At 49.4% G+C, this 20,538-nt stretch overlaps 1 protein-coding gene across 1 annotated transcript in view; it reads left to right on the forward strand.

Moving 5' to 3' along the window:
• EFR3A (EFR3 homolog A) overlaps positions 1 to 20,538 on the forward strand; it is a 151,630-nt gene that overhangs the window by 83,127 nt on the left and 47,965 nt on the right. Inside the window, exons 8-9 of the mRNA XM_066578801.1 lie at positions 12,241 to 12,405; positions 17,745 to 17,856. Coding sequence (XP_066434898.1) covers positions 12,241 to 12,405; positions 17,745 to 17,856 — 277 coding nt within the window. The remainder of the gene's footprint in view (positions 1 to 12,240; positions 12,406 to 17,744; positions 17,857 to 20,538) is intronic.

Here is a 20,538-nt window from a genome sequence, read left to right on the forward strand (position 1 = left end):
TAGTGACATCCCACAGCGGCCCCAGTATAATAGTGACATCGCACAGCGGCCCCAGTGTAATAGTGACATCCCACAGCGGCCCCAGTATAATAGTGACATCGCACAGCGGCCCCAGTATAATAGTGACACCCCACAGCGGCCCCCAGTATAATTGTGACATCTCACAGCGGCCCCAGTGTAATAGTGACATCCCACAGCGGCCCCCAGTGTAATAGTGACATCCCACAGCGGCCCCCAGTATAATAGTGACATCCCACAGCGGCCCCCAGTATAATAGTGACACCCCCACAGCGGCCCCCAGTATAATAGTGACACCCCCACAGCGGCCCCCAGTATAATAGTGACACCCCCACAGCGGCCCCCAGTATAATAGTGACACCCCCACAGCGGCCCCCAGTATAATAGTGACACCCCCACAGCGGCCCCCAGTATAATAGTGACATCCCACAGCGGCCCCCCGTATAATAGTGACATCTCACAGCGGCCCCAGTGTAATAGTGACATCCCACAGCGGCCCCCAGTGTAATAGTGACATCCCACAGCGGCCCCCAGTATAATAGTGACACCCCCACAGCGGCCCCCCATCCCTCCCCGAGATCCTCTCACTTACCGCCTCCTCCTCGTGGAAGCTCCGCTGCTCGGCGCTGATCCCGGCGCACACTAAGACGTCAGTGTGCTGCCGGACACCACCTCCCCTGCTCTCACGGAACCTAAGAGGAGACGTCAGGGGATGGGGGGGGGGGGGGAGGATCCCGGCTGCACACTGACATCACAGTGTGCACCAGGATCAGTACCAAGCAGCGGAGCTTCCACGAGGAGGAGGGGGTAAGTATGTGGGTCTCGGGATCAGCGGCGCTAGCAGCACAGCTGAGTGAATGGCGGCAGGGAAGCCGCGGTCCCTGCCAGTATTCACTAAAGTGGTATTCAGCCGATGGCGGTGTTTGCCCGTAGGGAGGGCTCTGCGTGCCATTGATTCGCCCCAGCACCACTGATCGCTATGATTATACATTGTAGGACTTCTGCAATACCTTATCACTTACATTGGCAAGCCGGGCGCCAGCATCTAGCATCCTGTTGCCATGGCAACCCCAGCGGTCTTACACGATTACATTGCTGGGGTCCAATGATGTCATAGAGGGAGCATGTCACATTGTAAACCCTTTACATGCCGCGATCTACATAGACCACGGCATATAGGGGGTTAACAGCAGAGATCACAGTTCTTATATATCCCCGCTGTTGCAGTGGAAGGTCGGCTATAGGTAACAGTTGCTTCCCGCTGAGGGATGGTGTGGGCTCCGTGTTTGACCCCGTGACATCCGCATCACATTGTGTTAAGTACCCCACAGCCAGGACGTAAACTTATGACCTGTGCCGTTAAGGCTTTGATGGGGGTTGGCTATCAATAGTAGATCAGCGGGGGTCTGTCAGCTGTTCTCTGTGGCTTTGTGTTTGCACACGGAGTAGATTTCTTTTAGAAGCAGCCAGCTCCGTTTTCGTTGCAGTGGCCAGGCTTGGTACTATAGGCATTGAAATGAGTGGGAACTTTGCCTGCAGTACTAAGCCTGGCCACTGCAGTAAGAATGGAGCTGTCCGTTTCCTTAAGAAATTGGCTCACTACATGAGTGCGACAATCCAGAAATCAGCTGATTATTGTGGGTTGCTGGGCAATGGACCTCCATAAATCTAGTCTAATGGTAGACCATCATTAGTTTACAGCTCGACAACCCCTTTAAGCCCTGTGACTTTGTCATATTAGAAGGATATTACCGCCTGTGCACTCCATAAGATTTCATCAATACAGAACAATCTGTGAGCCGGCAGTCTGCGGCCCGTGAGCCGGCAGTGTGCCATAATGGGCGCGCTCTGTGTCCTGCAGCCCTGGGCCTCACTAAAGGGTGTGACGGAGAAGACTGTCCCATGGCCTCTCGCGGAAGACCCAAGAAGCGGTCTAGACCTCCTCACTTACAGCGATCCTCTGAGTCGCCGGTCTCATCCTGCTGGGATGCGCTCTGAGTCGCGCGGAAGGCAAAGTGTCTGATTCCCCCTCTAATTCAGATCTGTGCGAGGAACAAACGTCCAACTATCCTCTTTAGTCAGTAGTTAATTGCTGTGAGAGATCCAGAAGCCTCTTCCAGCCATCCAGAACATTCCCCGAGGCCCCTGCTTTCTTTCCTTCCCGCAGGGAATAGAATCTCCCTGATACGTATTTCACTAAGCAGAAGCGCTTGGATATGTTATACCTCCTTCCAGAAGAGCCCATAAAGAACTGGGCATCCTCTCCAGTGGCAGAATACGCCACTACCCATTGCTGATGCCCATAGGAAGCTTGAATTTCTAGCCAAGGCATCCTTTTAAAGGGGTTGGGCTCGGCCACCGCCTCTCTTCTAAGAATATCCTTGACACTCAGCCACTCTGGAGAGTCTACATCACCCTGGACATTCCTGGCATCAGATGGATTATCAACCACCTTGAGTCCTCTCTTTCCATCTCTAGAATCTCTGGGCCTGGTCATCTGCACCTTGGTTCCTCCTGGCACAGATGCGCACCCTGACCCCCATTGGACATTGGATAAGAGTCCTGGGGTTAATGGTCTCTTTGAGGCGCTTCCATTGAGTCCCTTTCATTCCAGACCTCCAGTGGAAATCTGCGCACTCGCTGGATTACAGAATCCAACGCTTCTTGCCACTTCATCACTTTCTCAACTGGTGGCTGGAATCCTCTGTAGTTAGAGATGTAAAATTTCTGGAAAGTCTGAAGCCAGGAGAAAGTGTAGGAGTAGCTTGGTGCCGGCAGGAGGGTATAGCTGGTAGGAGGAGCTTGGTGCCGGCAGGAGGGTATAGCTGGTAGGAGGTGCTTGGTGCCGGCAGGAGGGTATAGCTGGTAGGAGGTGCTTGGTGCCGGCAGGAGGGTATAGCTGGTAGGAGGTGCTTGGTGCCGGCAGGAGGGTATAGCTGGTAGGAGGTGCTTGGTGCCGGCAGGAGGGTATAGCTGGTAGGAGGTGCTTGGTGCCGGCAGGAGGGTATAGCTGGTAGGAGGAGCTTGGTGCTGGTAGGAGGAGCTTGGTGCCGGTAGGAGGAGCTTGGTGCCGGTAGGAGGAGCTTGGTGCCGGCAGGAGGGTATAGCTGGTTGGAGGAGCTTGCTGCCGGCAGTAAGGGTATAGCTGGTTGGAGGAGCTTGGTGCCGGCAGTAAGGGTATAGCTGGTTGGAGGAGCTTGGTGCCAGCAGTAAGGGTATAGCTGGTTGGAGGAGCTTGGTGCCAGCAGTAAGGGTATAGCTGGTTGGAGGAGCTTGGTGCCAGCAGTAAGGGTATAGCTGGTTGAAGGAGCTTGGTGCCAGCAGTAAGGGTATAGCTGGTTGGAGGAGCTTGGTGCCAGCAGTAAGGGTATAGCTGGTTGGAGGAGCTTGGTGCCAGCAGTAAGGGTATAGCTGGTTGGAGGAGCTTGGTGCCAGCAGTAAGGGTATAGCTGGTTGGAGGAGCTTGGTGCCAGCAGTAAGGGTATAGCTGGTTGGAGGAGCTTGGTGCCAGCAGTAAGGGTATAGCTGGTTGGAGGAGCTTGGTGCCAGCAGTAAGGGTATAGCTGGTTGGAGAAGCTTGGTGCCAGCAGTAAGGGTATAGCTGGTTGGAGGAGCTTGGTGCCAGCAGTAAGGGTATAGCTGGTTGGAGGAGCTTGGTGCCAGCAGTAAGGGTATAGCTGGTTGGAGGAGCTTGGTGCCGGTAGGAGGAGCTTGGTGCCGGCAGGAGGGTATAGCTGGTTGGAGGAGCTTGGTGCTGGCAGTAAGGGTATAGCTGGTTGGAGGAGCTTGGTGCCGGCAGTAAGGGTATAGCTGGTTGGAGGAGCTTGGTGCCGGCAGTAAGGGTATAGCTGGTTGGAGGAGCTTGGTGCCGGCAGTAAGGGTATAGCTGGTTGGAGGAGCTTGGTGCCAGCAGTAAGGTTATAGCTGGTTGGAGGAGCTTGGTGCCAGCAGTAAGGGTATAGCTGGTTGGAGGAGCTTGGTGCCAGCAGTAAGGGTATAGCTGGTTGGAGGAGCTTGGTGCCAGCAGTAAGGGTATAGCTGGTTGGAGGAGCTTGGTGCCAGCAGTAAGGGTATAGCTGGTTGGAGGAGCTTGGTGCCAGCAGTAAGGGTATAGCTGGTTGGAGGAGCTTGGTGCCAGCAGTAAGGGTATAGCTGGTTGGAGGAGCTTGGTGCCAGCAGTAAGGGTATAGCTGGTTGGAGGAGCTTGGTGCCAGCAGTAAGGGTATAGCTGGTTGGAGGAGCTTGGTGCCAGCAGTAAGGGTATAGCTGGTTGGAGGAGCTTGGTGCCAGCAGTAAGGGTATAGCTGGTTGGAGGAGCTTGGTGCCAGCAGTAAGGGTATAGCTGGTTGGAGGAGCTTGGTGCCAGCAGTAAGGGTATAGCTGGTTGGAGGAGCTTGGTGCCAGCAGTAAGGGTATAGCTGGTTGGAGGAGCTTGGTGCCAGCAGTAAGGGTATAGCTGGTTGGAGGAGCTTGGTGCCAGCAGTAAGGGTATAGCTGGTTGGAGGAGCTTGGTGCCAGCAGTAAGGGTATAGCTGGTTGGAGGAGCTTGGTGCCAGCAGTAAGGGTATAGCTGGTTGGAGGAGCTTGGTGCCAGCAGTAAGGGTATAGCTGGTTGGAGGAGCTTGGTGCCAGCAGTAAGGGTATAGCTGGTTGGAGGAGCTTGGTGCCAGCAGTAAGGGTATAGCTGGTTGGAGGAGCTTGGTGCCAGCAGTAAGGGTATAGCTGGTTGGAGGAGCTTGGTGCCAGCAGTAAGGGTATAGCTGGTTGGAGGAGCTTGGTGCCAGCAGTAAGGGTATAGCTGGTTGGAGGAGCTTGGTGCCAGCAGTAAGGGTATAGCTGGTTGGAGGAGCTTGGTGCCAGCAGTAAGGGTATAGCTGGTAGGAGAAGCTTGGTTCTGGCAGGAAGGGTATAGCTGGTTAGCTGGTAGGAGGAGCTTAGTGACCGCAGGAGGGTATACGAAGGGGTGCTGATAAGTCATTGGCTTTACCCAGAAAGAAACGAGATAAGAAGATGAAACTTTCCATTTCTCCCACATCCTCTCCACTGATGCCAACACACTTCTTACATCGGGATTCCAAGTTCTGTAAGCCTTGCAAAAAGAAGGATTTCAGTTGTGCCTCAAACCAGTCATCCGTAGCAGCCATGGCATCAGGCATGGGGGGACATTTGGTCCCCTTGAGGTGTTTCTTCTGGAAACAGATGAGTCGGAGGGAGCTAGATCTGGTGAATAAGGTGGGTGGTCAACCAGCTGGAAGCCGAGCTCCACCAGTTTGGCCGTGGTCACTTGTGCCGTGTGAACGGAGGCGTTGTCTTGCAGGAACAAGATTCCTTTGGACAGCTTGCCGCGCCTTTTGGCCTTCAGAGCTGCCTTCAATTGGTCCAAAAGTTCAATGTAATCCCTTGTATTGATGGTGGAACCATTGTGAAGGTAGTCCACTAGCAGCACGCCCTCCTCATCCCAGAACACAGACGCCATCACCTTAGTGGCTGAGAACCACTGGGCCTCCACTCCTCTGACTGCTCCTTGGTTTCAGGGTCATACAAATAAATCCAGATCTCATCCATAGTGACCGGTCGATCCAGGAAGTTCTTATCAGTCCGGAAACTTGTAGCTGGTGGGAGGAGCTAACACCTCCTCCTTGGCGGCAGCAGCTATACACCCGCGGTCCGAGCTGTGTGCCCAGTGAACAAGGCAAGAAAGAAATTTTATAGTAAGTACAAAAATCTAAAATTTTGGGGGTTTTATGGAAAAACCAAAATCAATGATCACTTAATGGGTGAATTAATTTGATTAATCGTCTAGCCCTGCCCTCTAAAATGTCAGCTTCTGGCGCCATCCAGAATAGGTCATCAGTAAACTTGTAACTGTGGGGAGCCCCACAATTAGCAAGTCTCTGCACTTGGGCACGGAGCTGATTTTTGCAGAGTGTAGACAGCTCTGTTCTCACTGCATTGGCCAGGCTTGGTATTGCAGGTTAGGTTCCCATTGAAATGAATGGGTGTTATAGAACGGCTGTGTGCTTGCTGCAGAAATCAGCTTGGTGCATGAGCCCACTGGCCCAAGGATGGACCCCGCCAATCTACTATTATGGCCATTCGTCACCATATGGATAGCTGACAACCCCTTTAATTGGAAAGCTGTCGGGCAAAGGATGCTGGCTGTGCTGTTACACTGGAGAAGTGGCGCCATCATCGCTGCCGGCGTGGAGGCTGAGTCGGCCGCAGTAAGCAAACGGTCGCTCAGAAGTTAAGGGCTGTTGACACTGAACTGCATGCCGTTCCGTTGTCTGCATGCGTCTCGCCGGACGAGCTGGTAGTATGCAGCCAGGGCTTTATTGTCATTCGTGCTGCCGTGTGTGAATGGAGCAGAGCTAGTAGACCAGGCTGCTCAACCACTCAGGACTCCGGGAAAGCTGAGTGAATCATCAGAATGACCGGGACTTCTGCTGCCGGGCCAGTTATGATGGGGATGGGGAAGGGGGGAATTAGCATTTTTAATTTCTTCTAAATCACATTTCGTCTCTTCGCCACACGTTCAGCCCTCTTATTGTTGGGCTTGTCATTTTGTAGCCTCTTCCTTATTTCCCCCTGAAGTTAGCAAGCTGCGAAGACGTCGGATAATAATAGCCGCTGGTAAGGGTCTTTTAGGGCGTCGCATGCAGAAGACGGGGCCCTTGTATTACATCGCATCATCTTTTATCTCTTTCCAGCTATTTTTACTTGTAAAAGGACAAAATAAATCCTGAGTTACATCCTGTATTATACTCCAGAGCTGCACTCACTATTCTGCCTGTGGAGTCACTGTGTACATACATTACTTATCCTGTACTGCTCCTGAGTTACATCCTGTATTATACCCCAGAGCTGCACTCACTATTCTGCCTGTGGAGTCACTGTGTACATACATTACTTATCCTGTACTGCTCCTGAGTTACATCCTGTATTATACCCCAGAGCTGCACTCACTATTCTGCCTGTGGAGTCACTGTGTACATACATTACTTATCCTGTACTGCTCCTGAGTTACATCCTGTATTATACCCCAGAGCTGCACTCACTATTCTGCTGGTGGGGTCACTGTGTACATACATTACTTATCCTGTACTGATCCTGAGTTACATCCTGTATTATCCTCCAGAGCTGCACACACTATTCTACTGGTGGAGTCATGGAGTCACTGTGTACATACATTACTTATCCTGTACTGATCCTGAGTTACATCCTGTATTATACCCCAGAGCTGCACTCACTATTCTGCTGCTGGTGGAGTCACTGTGTACATACATTACTTATCCTGTACTGATCCTGAGTTACATCCTGTATTATACCCCAGAGCTGCACTCACTATTCTGCTGGTGGAGTCACTGTGTACATACATTACTTATCCTGTACTGCTCCTGAGTTACATCCTGTATTATACTCCAGAGCTGCACTCACTATTCTGCTGGTGGAGTCACTGTATACATACATTACTTATCCTGTACTGACCCTGAGTTACATCCTGTATTATACTCCAGAGCTGCACTCACTATTCTGCTGGTGGAGTCACTGTGTACATACATTACTTATCCTGTACTGATCCTGAGTTACATCCTGTATTATCCTCCAGAGCTGCACACACTATTCTACTGGTGGAGTCATGGAGTCACTGTGTACATACATTACTTATCCTGTACTGATCCTGAGTTACATCCTGTATTATACCCCAGAGCTGCACTCACTATTCTGCTGCTGGTGGAGTCACTGTGTACATACATTACTTATCCTGTACTGATCCTGAGTTACATCCTGTATTATACCCCAGAGCTGCACTCACTATTCTGCTGGTGGAGTCACTGTGTACATACATTACTTATCCTGTACTGCTCCTGAGTTACATCCTGTATTATACTCCAGAGCTGCACTCACTATTCTGCTGGTGGAGTCACTGTATACATACATTACTTATCCTGTACTGACCCTGAGTTACATCCTGTATTATACTCCAGAGCTGCACTCACTATTCTGCTGGTGGAGTCACTGTATACATACATTACTTATCCTGTACTGACTTTTAGTTACATCCTGTATTATACCCCAGAGCTGCACTCACTATTCTGCTGCTGGTGGAGTCACTGTGTACATACATTACTTATCCTGTACTGATCCTTAGTTACACCCTGTATTATACCCCAGAGCTGCACTCACTATTCTGCTGCTGGTGGAGTCACTGTGTACATACATTACTTATCCTGTACTGATCCTGAGTTACATCCTGTATTATACCCCAGAGCTGCACTCACTATTCTGCTGCTGGTGGAGTCACTGTGCACATATATTACTTATCCTGTACTGATCCTGAGTTACATCCTGTATTATACTACAGAGCTGCACTCACTATTCTGCTGGTGGAGTCACTGTGCACATATATTACTTATCCTGTACTGATCCTGAGTTACATCCTGTATTATACTCCAGAGCTGCACTCACTATTCTGCTGGTGCAGTCACTGTGTACATACATTACTTATCCTGTACTGCTCCTGAGTTACATCCTGTATTATATCCCAGAGCTGCACTCACTATTCTGCTGGTGGAGTCACTGTGTACATACATTACTTATCCTGTACTGGTCCTGAGTTACATCCTGTATTATACCCCAGAGCTGCACTCACTATTCTGTTGGTGGAGTCACTGTGTACATACATTACTTACCCTGTACTAATCCTGAGTTACACCCTGTATTATACTGCAGAGCTGCACTCACTATTCTGCTGGTGGAGTCACTGTGTACATACATTACTTATCCTGTACTGACCCTTAGTTACATCCTGTATTATACCCCAGAGCTGCACTCACTATTCTGCTGCTGGTGGAGTCACTGTGTACATACATTACTTATCCTGTACTGATCCTTAGTTACACCCTGTATTATACCCCAGAGCTGCACTCACTATTCTGCTGCTGGTGGAGTCACTGTGTACATACATTACTTATCCTGTACTGATCCTGAGTTACATCCTGTATTATACCCCAGAGCTGCACTCACTATTCTGCTGCTGGTGGAGTCACTGTGTACATACATTACTTATCCTGTACTGATCCTGAGTTACATCCTGTATTATACCCCAGAGCTGCACTCACTATTCTGCTGGTGGGGTCACTGTGTACATACATTACTTATCCTGTACTGATCCTGAGTTACATCCTGTATTATACCCCAGAGCTGCACTCACTATTCTGCTGGTGGAGTCACTGTGTCCATACATTACTTATCCTGTACTGATCCTGAGTTACATCCCGTATTATACTCCAGAGATGCACTCACTATTCTGCTGGTGGAGTCACTGTGTACATACATTACTTATCCTGCACTGATCCTGAGTTACATCCTGTATTATACTCCAGAGCTGCACTCACTATTCTGCTGGTGGAGTCACTGTGCACATATATTACTTATCCTGTACTGATCCTGAGTTACATCCTGTATTATACTACAGAGCTGCACTCACTATTCTGCTGGTGGAGTCACTGTGCACATATATTACTTATCCTGTACTGATCCTGAGTTACATCCTGTATTATACTCCAGAGCTGCACTCACTATTCTGCTGGTGCAGTCACTGTGTACATACATTACTTATCCTGTACTGCTCCTGAGTTACATCCTGTATTATATCCCAGAGCTGCACTCACTATTCTGCTGGTGGAGTCACTGTGTACATACATTACTTATCCTGTACTGGTCCTGAGTTACATCCTGTATTATACCCCAGAGCTGCACTCACTATTCTGTTGGTGGAGTCACTGTGTACATACATTACTTATCCTGTACTGGTCCTGAGTTACATCCTGTATTATACCCCAGAGCTGCACTCACTATTCTGCTGCTGGTGGAGTCACTGTGTACATACATTACTTACCCTGTACTAATCCTGAGTTACACCCTGTATTATACTGCAGAGCTGCACTCACTATTCTGCTGCTGGTGGAGTCACTGTGTACATACATTACTTACCCTGTACTAATCCTGAGTTACACCCTGTATTATACCCCAGAGCTGCACTCACTATTCTGCTGCTGGTGGAGTCACTGTGTACATACATTACTTACCCTGTACTAATCCTGAGTTACACCCTGTATTATACCCCAGAGCTGCACTCACTATTCTGCTGCTGGTGGAGTCACTGTGTACATACATTACTTATCCTGTACTGCTCCTGATTTACATCCAGTATTATACCCCAGAGCTGTACTCACTATTCTGCTGGTGGAGTCACTGTGTACATACATTACTTATCCTGTACTGATCCTGAGTTACATCCTGTATTATACCCCAGAGCTGTACTCACTATTCTGCTGGTGGAGTCACTGTGTACATACATTCCTTATCCTGTACTGATCCTGAGTTACATCCTGTATTATACCCCAGAGCTGTACTCACTATTCTGCTGGTGGAGTCACTGTGTACATATATTACTTATCCTGTACTGATCCTGAGTTACATCCTGTATTATACTCCAGAGCTGCACTCACTATTCTGCTGCTGGAGTCACTGTGTACATACATTACTTATCCTGTACTGCTCCTGAGTTACATCCAGTATTATACCCCAGAGCTGCACTCACTATTCTGCTAGTGGAGTCACTGTGTACATACATTACTTATCCTGTACTGCTCCTGAGTTACATCCTGTATTACACCCCAGAGCTGCTCTCACTATTCTGCTGGTGGAGTCACTGTGTACATACATTACTTACCCTGTACTGATCCTGAGTTACATCCCATATTATACCCCAGAGCTGCACTCACTATTCTGCTGGTGGAGTCACTGTGTACATACATTACTTATCCTGTACTGATCCTGAGTTCCATCCTGTATTATACCCCAGAGCTGCACTCACTATTCTGCTGGTGGAGTCACTGTGTACATACATTACTTATCCTGTACAGCTCCTGAGTTACATCCTGTATTATACTCCAAAGCTGCACTCACTATTCTGCTGGTGGAGTCACTGTGTACATACATTACTTATCCTGTACTGCTCCTGAGTTACATCCTGTATTATACTGCAGAGCTGCACTCACTATTCTACTGGTGGAGTCACTGTGTACATACATTACTTATCCTGTACTGATCCTGAGTTACATCCTGTATTATACTCCAGAGCTGCACTCACTATTCTGCTGGTGGAGTCACTGTGTACATACATTACTTATCCTGTACTGATCCTCAGTTACATCCTGTATTATACTCCAGAGCTGCACTCACTATTCTGCTGGTGGAGTCACTGTGTACATACATTACTTATCCTGTACTGATCCTGAGTTACATCCTGTATTATACTCCAGAGCTGCACTCACTATTCTGCTGGTGGAGTCACTGTGTACATACATTACTTATCCTGTACTGATCCTGAGTTACATCCTGTATTATACTCCAGAGCTGCACTCACTATTCTGCTGGTGGAGTCACTGTGTACATACATTACTTATCCTGTACTGATCCTCAGTTACATCCTGTATTATACTCCAGAGCTGCACTCACTATTCTGCTGGTGGAGTCACTGTGTACATACATTACTTATCCTGTACTGCTCCTGAGTTACATCCTGTATTATACCCCACAGCTGCACTCACTATTCTGCTGGTGGACTCACTGTGTACATACATTACTTATCCTGTACTGCTCCTGAGTTACATCTTGTATTATACCCCAGAGCTGCACTCACTATTCTGCTGGTGGAGTCACTGTGTACATACATTACTTATCCTGTACTGATCCTGAGTTACATCCTGTATTATACCCCAGAGCTGCACTCACTATTCTGCTGGTGGAGTCACTGTGTTCATACATTACTTATCCTGTACTGATCCTGAGTTACATCCTGTATTATACTCCAGAGCTGCACCCACTATTCTGCTGGTGGAGTCACTGTGTACATACATTACTAATCCTGTACTGCTCCTGAGTTACATCCTGTATTATACTCCAGAGCTGCACTCACTATTCTGCTGGTGGAGTCACTGTGTACATACATTACTTATCCTGTACTGATCCTGAGTTACATCCAGTATTATACTCCAGAGCTGCACTCACTATTCTGTATTGGTTAGGTTTGCATGAACGTCTCTACTAGTGCTCCGCGTCTCCTGTTGGTTTGTACACTTCATGTTGCCGTCTTAGAGCGTTGTGTTTCTTGTTGCACTAGGCTGACCTCCCGATTCTTGCCTTTTCTCGCAGGTCCCACGGTGCTGGAGGTGTTTAACACCCTGCTGAAGCATCTGACGCTGAGCGTTGACTTTGAGCTCGGAGATCGGAGAAGCTCTGCAGGCAGCGCCGTCTTCAATTCCTGCTCTAAAGAAAGTGATGAGCGCATCGTGCAGAACGCCATTATTCAGACTATCGGTGAGCTGCTACATTATACTGTTAGTTACATCCTCTGCTCTGAGCTGATTGTCTGTAGACTGATTACCATCAACCCCCAGTTTAGGATAAACAGAGCTCCTCCTCCTTGCCTGAGCTTGTAGCTCCTCCTCCTTGCCTCCTCCAACATGCTTGTGATCTTCAAAGCTATCCTTTAAGAAGCGGAGCCAGAGCTGTTTGAAGTGGGATCAGTAATACTGAATGTACAGCGCTCCTCTTCAGTCAGTGTGTGCAGAGCAGAGGGGGAGGTGGTCAAGCAGCCACAGAGGAGTTCTGGGATTCTGCTGTGTATTTCCCTGTCCCAGGGGAGGAGCAGCATGAATTTCTGTTTATCACCCCTCCCCCCATATCAATCAGAGAGCATATTTGCCCTCTGATTGTCACACGTGGGTTTTTCTCTAGAAAAGGGGTGAATTGATGAGGACCGTCATCTAACCGCCTCTCCGCACCCCTTTACGCTGCACATGCTGCAGTCATTGCTGACCGTGACAGAAGAGCAAAACAACAAAGCTTGACCTAATTGATATGGTTACATCTGTAAGGAGCATTATTTATCCAGCACAGTGGATTCCATTCAATAGCTGTGTCATTGGAGGACAACAAAGACCTGGGGTATAGCATCTGCCACTAGGAGGCAGCGGTCAGCAGAAGAGCTAACTCCTCCCACGAGCTGCTAAGCTGATCCGCTTTAGTATCTGACGGAGGCAGACCTTCCTTCTGCAGCTCTTCCACATCCTGCACTTCCCTTGATTCTTGGGCTTCACAGGATGACAGAATTCCCCTTCTTACCCGACTGAGGACGTCGGCGTCGCTTTAACTTCTCTGCTGACAAAGGGGCACAGAGAAGCCCAATTCTTCTGTGACCCTCCAGCAATGATCCTCACCCAAGTTCCCTGGCCTCCCCTTCCCCACCGAAGGGAGGTGATAAATGAGGACGAATCGTGCCGGACTTCGTGCTCTCCACCACCATCCCTCTAGGGAAGGTAAGTATACATGGCCAGTAGTCTCACCTCTCATGCCCTCTTCCTCTGTGGCCCTCGAGGGAGGGGGCTGCTGGGGAATTGTTCCCCACCGTGTATACCACATACTGACAACGCTTTCTTCATGACTTTCTTGCGGTTCCATTCGCGTTGGCATGAGGAACACAGTTGCCGCTGTTGGCTGCAGCCCTACTTCTGGGGTGGGACTTGATTGCTGACTTTGAGCCCCTTTTTGCTTGCCCACTGCCTTTCATTAGCCACGCCTGTCCCACGATGCAGCTACTCTGCTTCACAGCTTGGGGAGACCTCCTGCACCTGCTAAGACCTCTCCTCTCATGTGCATACCTGTAGCTTCTCAGACAGCTTCTGCCACAGCACGCATGTGCTGCCATTGGACATTGCCTGTTCTTTACACATACGACTACAATATCAGATTCCAGGGGAGAATCCAGTAAACCGCGCACGGACATCGCGCACGGACATCGCGCACGGACATCGCGCACGGACATCGCGCACGGACATCGCGCACGGACATGCTCCTGCTATCTCACCAAATTGCCATGCAGTCAACAGGAGCCTCTTTGCACAAATTGCCTGCTTCCCAAATAGTGAATCCGTCCCTGAGACATCCACCACCAAGCCCCTACAGGGCCCTGAACATGAATAGGTGTGCTCCCTCTCTTCAGTGGCTTCGGACCTCACGAAAGCATCCAGGTCCATTGTGGAGATGCTGGTCAGGATGTCAGCCAGAACCCGACAGAAGGGTCTAATGCTGATGTCCATTCGCAGTGGAGCGCGCACGTAGCACAACCAAGAAATAACGGCGGTCTCTAAGGTCACATGGTCATCCTTCGTCGCCCCCTTCCTCTGCCTCACTTCCACCCACAGTATCTCCTCTAGGGACCGCTCCAGCTCTGAGGTAAAGTCTCGGATTCTGATTCTTCCTTAGATGATGAACAGTCATCCAAAGTTTCCATCATGGGCAGTCTCATAGAGGTGGTAAGAGACCCACCATATGAAATACTGTGATCCCTCTGCCACCGCAGACGACTCCTCCTTCCGACGTCCAAAATGTTCACATAAGGCCTTCCCCACTCATGCAAATTTGAGGCTGTCGTGACCAAGGAGTGGTCCGTCCTGAATAAACATATCTTCACCCCAATACGCCTTGACATAATGCACCCATTCCCTGAAGAATCGCTTAAAAAGTGTCCTTCCCCGCGCCAGTAGGTTCCCCCGTGTCTTGTCTTTCCAAACGCACTACCCTTGCCCTGGCCAATGCCTCATCTTACCACCATGATAAACGCTGGAACCCTCTGCGGTGACCGCGTCTGCTCTTTGCCCTGTCTTAGCTCCATCCTCGGTTAGTAGGGTCTCATCCAAATGGGCGAAACAACTGCACTGCAGCACCCTAGGTGGAGTTAGCTGAACTTGCTCATCATCACAGGCCGGCAGGTTCCTCTGCGAGGCCATCTTGGACATCGCCAGCCCGTAGCTTGTTCCTCTGCGCTTTCCGTTGTCTATCGCCTTACATTGTGGCTATAATGCTGGTCTGCGGACACCACCTCCAAAAGGCCTTTAACCAGCTTTCTCTTCACCAGATCTTGTCTTTGGCAGCCGCCTCGCCCAAATTATTTCGGAAGCTACAGATGGAAAGAGGTGCCATCTTCCACAAAATAGGTCCACTCAGCTGCACAGTAGTAAAAAGAAGCAGCTAGCTTTGGCTTGTTTTGTCACTCCAGCCCACAGATGGACATTGTCTTCATTCGGCCTTACATACTATGTTACAGTTTTCAGTCGTATCTGTCCTCCCAGGATCACAAAAAGCATTCATCCTTCAAACTGCAGCTTTCTTGGCACCTCCGCCCGCCCACAGGCACCTAAACCCTCATCGGCTAAATTCTCCTCCACATGAAGGGTGGTCGCCACCTTGGTCATCCCGAGTAAGGAGCCGTCTCCTCCGATTCAGGGAAGTGTGGCTCACTCTCACGATTCTTGGGTGTGCCAGGTCGCCTGCTTGGGATGCGCTGCAGATTTTGTTTCGGCTCCCCCAGATCACTTCAGTTCAACTTCGCCAGCCGATCTGGCCAGATCTTCCCAGCACTTCAAGGATTACTTGACCAGGGAGTCATCGTCCCAATATCTTCTCACAAATGCTTTACCAGCTTTCATTCCAACCTTTTCATTAGTTCACCCAGTCATAGATCTGAAACTCCTGAATTGTTATATCAAGGTATGCCATTTTCGTATGCAGTGATTGCTTTCATAGATTCAGTCGAATGTCTGTCATCGATGGGCATCATGGATGCCTATCTCTACAGTCCCACCAGTGACTTCTTCGTTTTGTGATCCATTCGAACCATTTGCAATTCCTCGGCCTAGCGGCAGCTCCTTGGGCATTCGTGTGGGTCCTGTCGGCTGTTGTGGCGATTCTTCATTCCTGGAGGATCATGGCAATCCCCTATTTAGACAATGTAGCCATCAAGGCGCCATCCCTCAGAGCCAACGTGGAGAGCCTCGCCATCATGCTAGACACACTCATTCATTTTGGGTGGATCAAACGCCCAAAATCCATCCGGTCCATCAACTCACTGTTCGTAAGCACAGTCCAGGTGAAGGTACAACTTCCATGGGACAAACTCACATTTCTTCAACAAGGTGTCTGCTTTGTGCGGCCACGCGCTCCCCTCTACATCCACCGAGGCATACAGGTGCTAGAAGTCATGGTAGCTGCGTTCAAGGCCGTCCTGTACACACAGTTATGCTCTCGCTACAACAAGCTATCCTATCCAGTTGGAACAGGTGGCACCAGTCCCTGGTCGCACTTGGTCCTCCCTCATTCAGTCTGTTGATCCCTACTTTAATGGCCGATGTCACCCACCCTCTCCTAAGGGAGATCCTTTCTTCCACTCTGGTGGTAAGTGATAACCACGGACTCCAGTCTCTTAGGATGGGTGAGGGGCAACTTCAGCAGCTGGACAGTGCAAGGTCAATGGACCAGCTTGGAATAGTCTCTCCATATCAACACCTGGGGAACTAAGTCATCTCCCTGACTCATTGGTCTGCAATTCTGGCAGCCCCCCGTCCACATTAAAGGGAGAACGCGAAAGCCGTGGCACACCTAGACCATCAGAGAGGCCATTTTAGGGACATATAATGTAGATCTTTTACATTTTTTTGAGAGCAAGGCAGAAAAAACCATCAGTTCTGTCATTGTGGCAGTTTGCTGTTCTTTGGAGCACACCTTCAGCCTAAATGACGGGATGCCTTTTTTCGCGGGTCGGTACTATTCCCACAATACCAAATACTGTTTTTATTTGGACCGTTTTCGATACATTCGCCTTCTTCGTTCACTTCAGGCTTTGCCTGCGTTAAGGGTTTTTTTTCCCTTTTTTGCTGTGCAGAATAATTGGCTCAGTGTATTGTACCGGATTATTGGTGCGATGACCCCAAATATGGGGATTTACAAAAAAAATTAACATTTTTCTTTTTGATTTTTTTATTATATAATTAAAGACAAGTGGGAAAAAAAAAGTTTTTTGTTTTTTTTTTGTGTCCCTGTAGGACTTGAACCATAACTGCTCTGATCGCTATGATAATACACTGCAGGACTTGTATACTGCAATACCTTACCGCTCACAATAACGAGCATAGGCAATACCAAACCATCGGCTTTCCGCGATTACATCACACAAGCAGGACTCTCCCTCTGTTAACCCTTTACATAGACCGCAGCATATAGGGGGTTAACCGGGGAGATCACAGGTCTTATGTATCCCCGCTGTTGTAGAAGGAGGCCGGCTATCAGTAACAGCTGACTCCCGCTGCGGGATGGCGCAGGCTATGCTTCTGATCTCACGCCATCCACATGATGTAGCGTTAAATACTACCATGCCAGAAAGTCTGGAAGGGAGCCCCCTAGTGTATACAGGGGGTAAAGCAAAAACATTTTGAATGCTGGTATATTACAGAAATAATGAACAGAAGATGGCTGAGTAGTGCCCGCCCCTTTAATACGTCTCCTCATCACGCTGGGCTTTCCAGTTTTGGAGACCCTGTATAACTCCAAGGTGCTCTGCCTCCTGCACCGAGACGCCTGACATCCAGCTGGAAGGGATGTTGGGGAGGAGCCTAATGACTGGAGCCCTGCCTGTGAGGAGTGCGCAGCCAATGGCCATCTCTCTGGGTAGACCCGGTCACAGGCTCCTCCCCAGAGGGTCTCAGCTGGAGGGGGGGTGGGCAGTGCGGCTCTTCCCTGCTTCACTTTGTGTTTTATCTCTCAGTTTTTAGGAACTCTTCTTGTTTTGGGTCCTTTTTGTTCAGACTTTGTTTTTCTTGCAGGTTTCTTTGGCAGTAATCTACCGGATTACCAGCGATCTGAGATTATGATGTTCATCATGGGCAAAGTGCCTGTTTTCGGGTCGTCGCACACGCTGGATACAAGTCAGCTGGGGTGAGTTATAAGTAGGGATCTGCCCCACCGACAGACATTGATGCTTCGGACTTCGGGGGTCTTACAATGGGGCAGATTTACCATCGCAAACACACCAATGTTCTGGAACATCTCCAACACATTATATGTCCCCCAGAGTGCGGCCAGTAACATCTCCAACACATTATATGTCCCCCAGAGTGCGGCCAGTAACATCTCCGACACATTATATGTCCCCCAGAGTGCGGCCAGTAACATCTCCGACACATTATATGTCCCCCAGAGTGCGGCCAGTAACATCTACAACACATTATATGTCCCCCAGAGTGCAGCCAGTAACATCTCCAACACATTATATGTCCCCCGGAGTGCGGCCAGTAACATCTCCAACACATTATATTTCCCCCAGAGTGCGGCCAGTAACATCTACAACACATTATATGTCCCCCAGGGTGCGGCCAGTAACATCCCCAACACATTATATGTCCCCCAGGGTGCGGCCAGTAACATCACCAACACATTATATGTCCCCCAGAGTGCAGCCTGTAACATCTCCAACACATTATATGTCCCCCAGAGTGCGGCCTGTAACATCTCCAACACATTATATGTCCCCCAGAGTGCGGCCAGTAACATCTCCAACACATTATATGTCCCCCAGAGTGCGGCCAGTAACATCTCCACATTGTATGTCCCCCAGAATGCGGCCAGTAGCATCTCCAACACATTGTATGTCCCCCAGAGTGCGGCCAGTAACATCTCCAACACATTATATGTCCCCCAGAGTGCGGCCAGTAACCTCTCCAACACATTATATGTCCCCCAGAGGGCGGCCAGTAACCTCTCCACCACATTATATGTCCCCCAGAGTGCGGCCAGTAACCTCTCCACCACATTATATGTCCCCCAGAGTGCGGCCAGTAACATCCCCAACACATTATATGTCCTCCAGAGTGCGGCCAGTAACATCTCCAACACATTATATGTCCTCCAGAGTGCGGCCAGTAACATCTCCAACACATTATATGTCCCCCAGAGTGCAGCCAGTAACATCTCCAACACATTATATGTCCCCCAGAGTGCGGCCAGTAACATCTATAACACATTATATGTCCCCCAGAGTGCGGCCAGTAACATCTCCAACACAGTATATGTCCCCCAGAGTGCGGCCAGTAACATCTCCAACACATTATATGTCCCCCAGAGTGCGGCCAGTAACATCCCCAACACATTATATGTCCTCCAGAGTGCGGCCAGTAACATCTCCAACACATTATATGCCCCCCAGAGTGCGGCCAGTAACATCTCCAACACATTATATGTCCCCCAGAGTGCGGCCAGTAACATCTACAACACATTATATGTCCCCCAGAGTGCAGCCTGTAACATCTACAACACATTATATGTCCCCCAGAGTGCAGCCTGTAACATCTACAACACATTATATGTCCCCCAGAGTGCGGCCAGTAACATCTCCAACACATTATATGTCCCCCAGAGTGCAGCCAGTAACATCTCCAACACATTATATGTCCCCCAGAGTACAGCCAGTAACATCTACAACACATTATATGTCCCCCAGAGTGCGGCCAGTAACATCTCCAACACATTGTATGTCCCCGAGAGTGAGGCCAGTAACATCTCCAACACATTATATGTCCCCCAGAGTTCGGCCTGTAACATCCACAACACATTATATGTCCCCCAGAGTTCGGCCTGTAACATCCACAACACATTATATGTCCCCCAGAGTGCGACCTGTAACATCTCCAACACATTATATGTCCCCCAGATTGCGGCGAATAGCATCTCCAACACATTATATGTCCCCCAGAGTGCGACCTGTAACAACCACAACACATTATATGTTCTGCACAGTACAGCCAGTAACATCTCCAACACATTATATGTCCCCCAGAGTGCGGCCTGTAACATCTCCAACACATTATATGTCCCCCAGAGTGCGGCCAGTAACATCTCCAACACATTATATGTCCCCCAGAGTGCGGCCAGTAACATCTCCAACACATTATATGTCCCCCAGAGTGCGGCCAGTAACATCCACAACACATTATATGTCCCCCAGAGTGCGGCCAGTAACATCTCCAACACATTGTGTCCCCCGGAGTGCAGCCAGTAATATATACAACACATTATATGTCATCCAGAGTGCAGCCAGTAACATCTCCAACACATTATATGTCCCCCAGAGTGCGGCCTGTAACATCTCCAACACATTATATGTCCCCCAGAGTGCGGCCTGTAACATCTCCAACACATTATATGTCCCCCAGAGTGCGGCCTGTAACATCTCCAACACATTATATGTCCCTCAGAGTGCGGCCTGTAACAACCACAACACATTATATGTCCCCCAGAGTTCGGCCCGTAACATCCACAACACATTATATGTCCCCCAGAGTGCGGCCTGTAACATCTCCAACACATTATATGTCCCCCAGAGTGCGGCCTGTAACAACCACAACACATTATATGTCCCCCAGAGTGCGGCCAGTAACATCTCCAACACATTATATGTCCCCCAGAGTGCGGCCTGTAACATCCACAACACATTATATGTCCCCCAGAGTGCGGCCAGTAACATCTCCAACACATTATATGTCCCCCAGAGTGCGGCCTGTTACAACCACAACACATTATATGTCCCCCAGAGTGCAGCCAGTCACATCCACAACACATTAT

Source organism: Eleutherodactylus coqui, chromosome 9 (assembly GCF_035609145.1).
Source record: "Eleutherodactylus coqui strain aEleCoq1 chromosome 9, aEleCoq1.hap1, whole genome shotgun sequence".
Classification (NCBI taxonomy): Eukaryota; Metazoa; Chordata; class Amphibia; order Anura; family Eleutherodactylidae; genus Eleutherodactylus; species Eleutherodactylus coqui.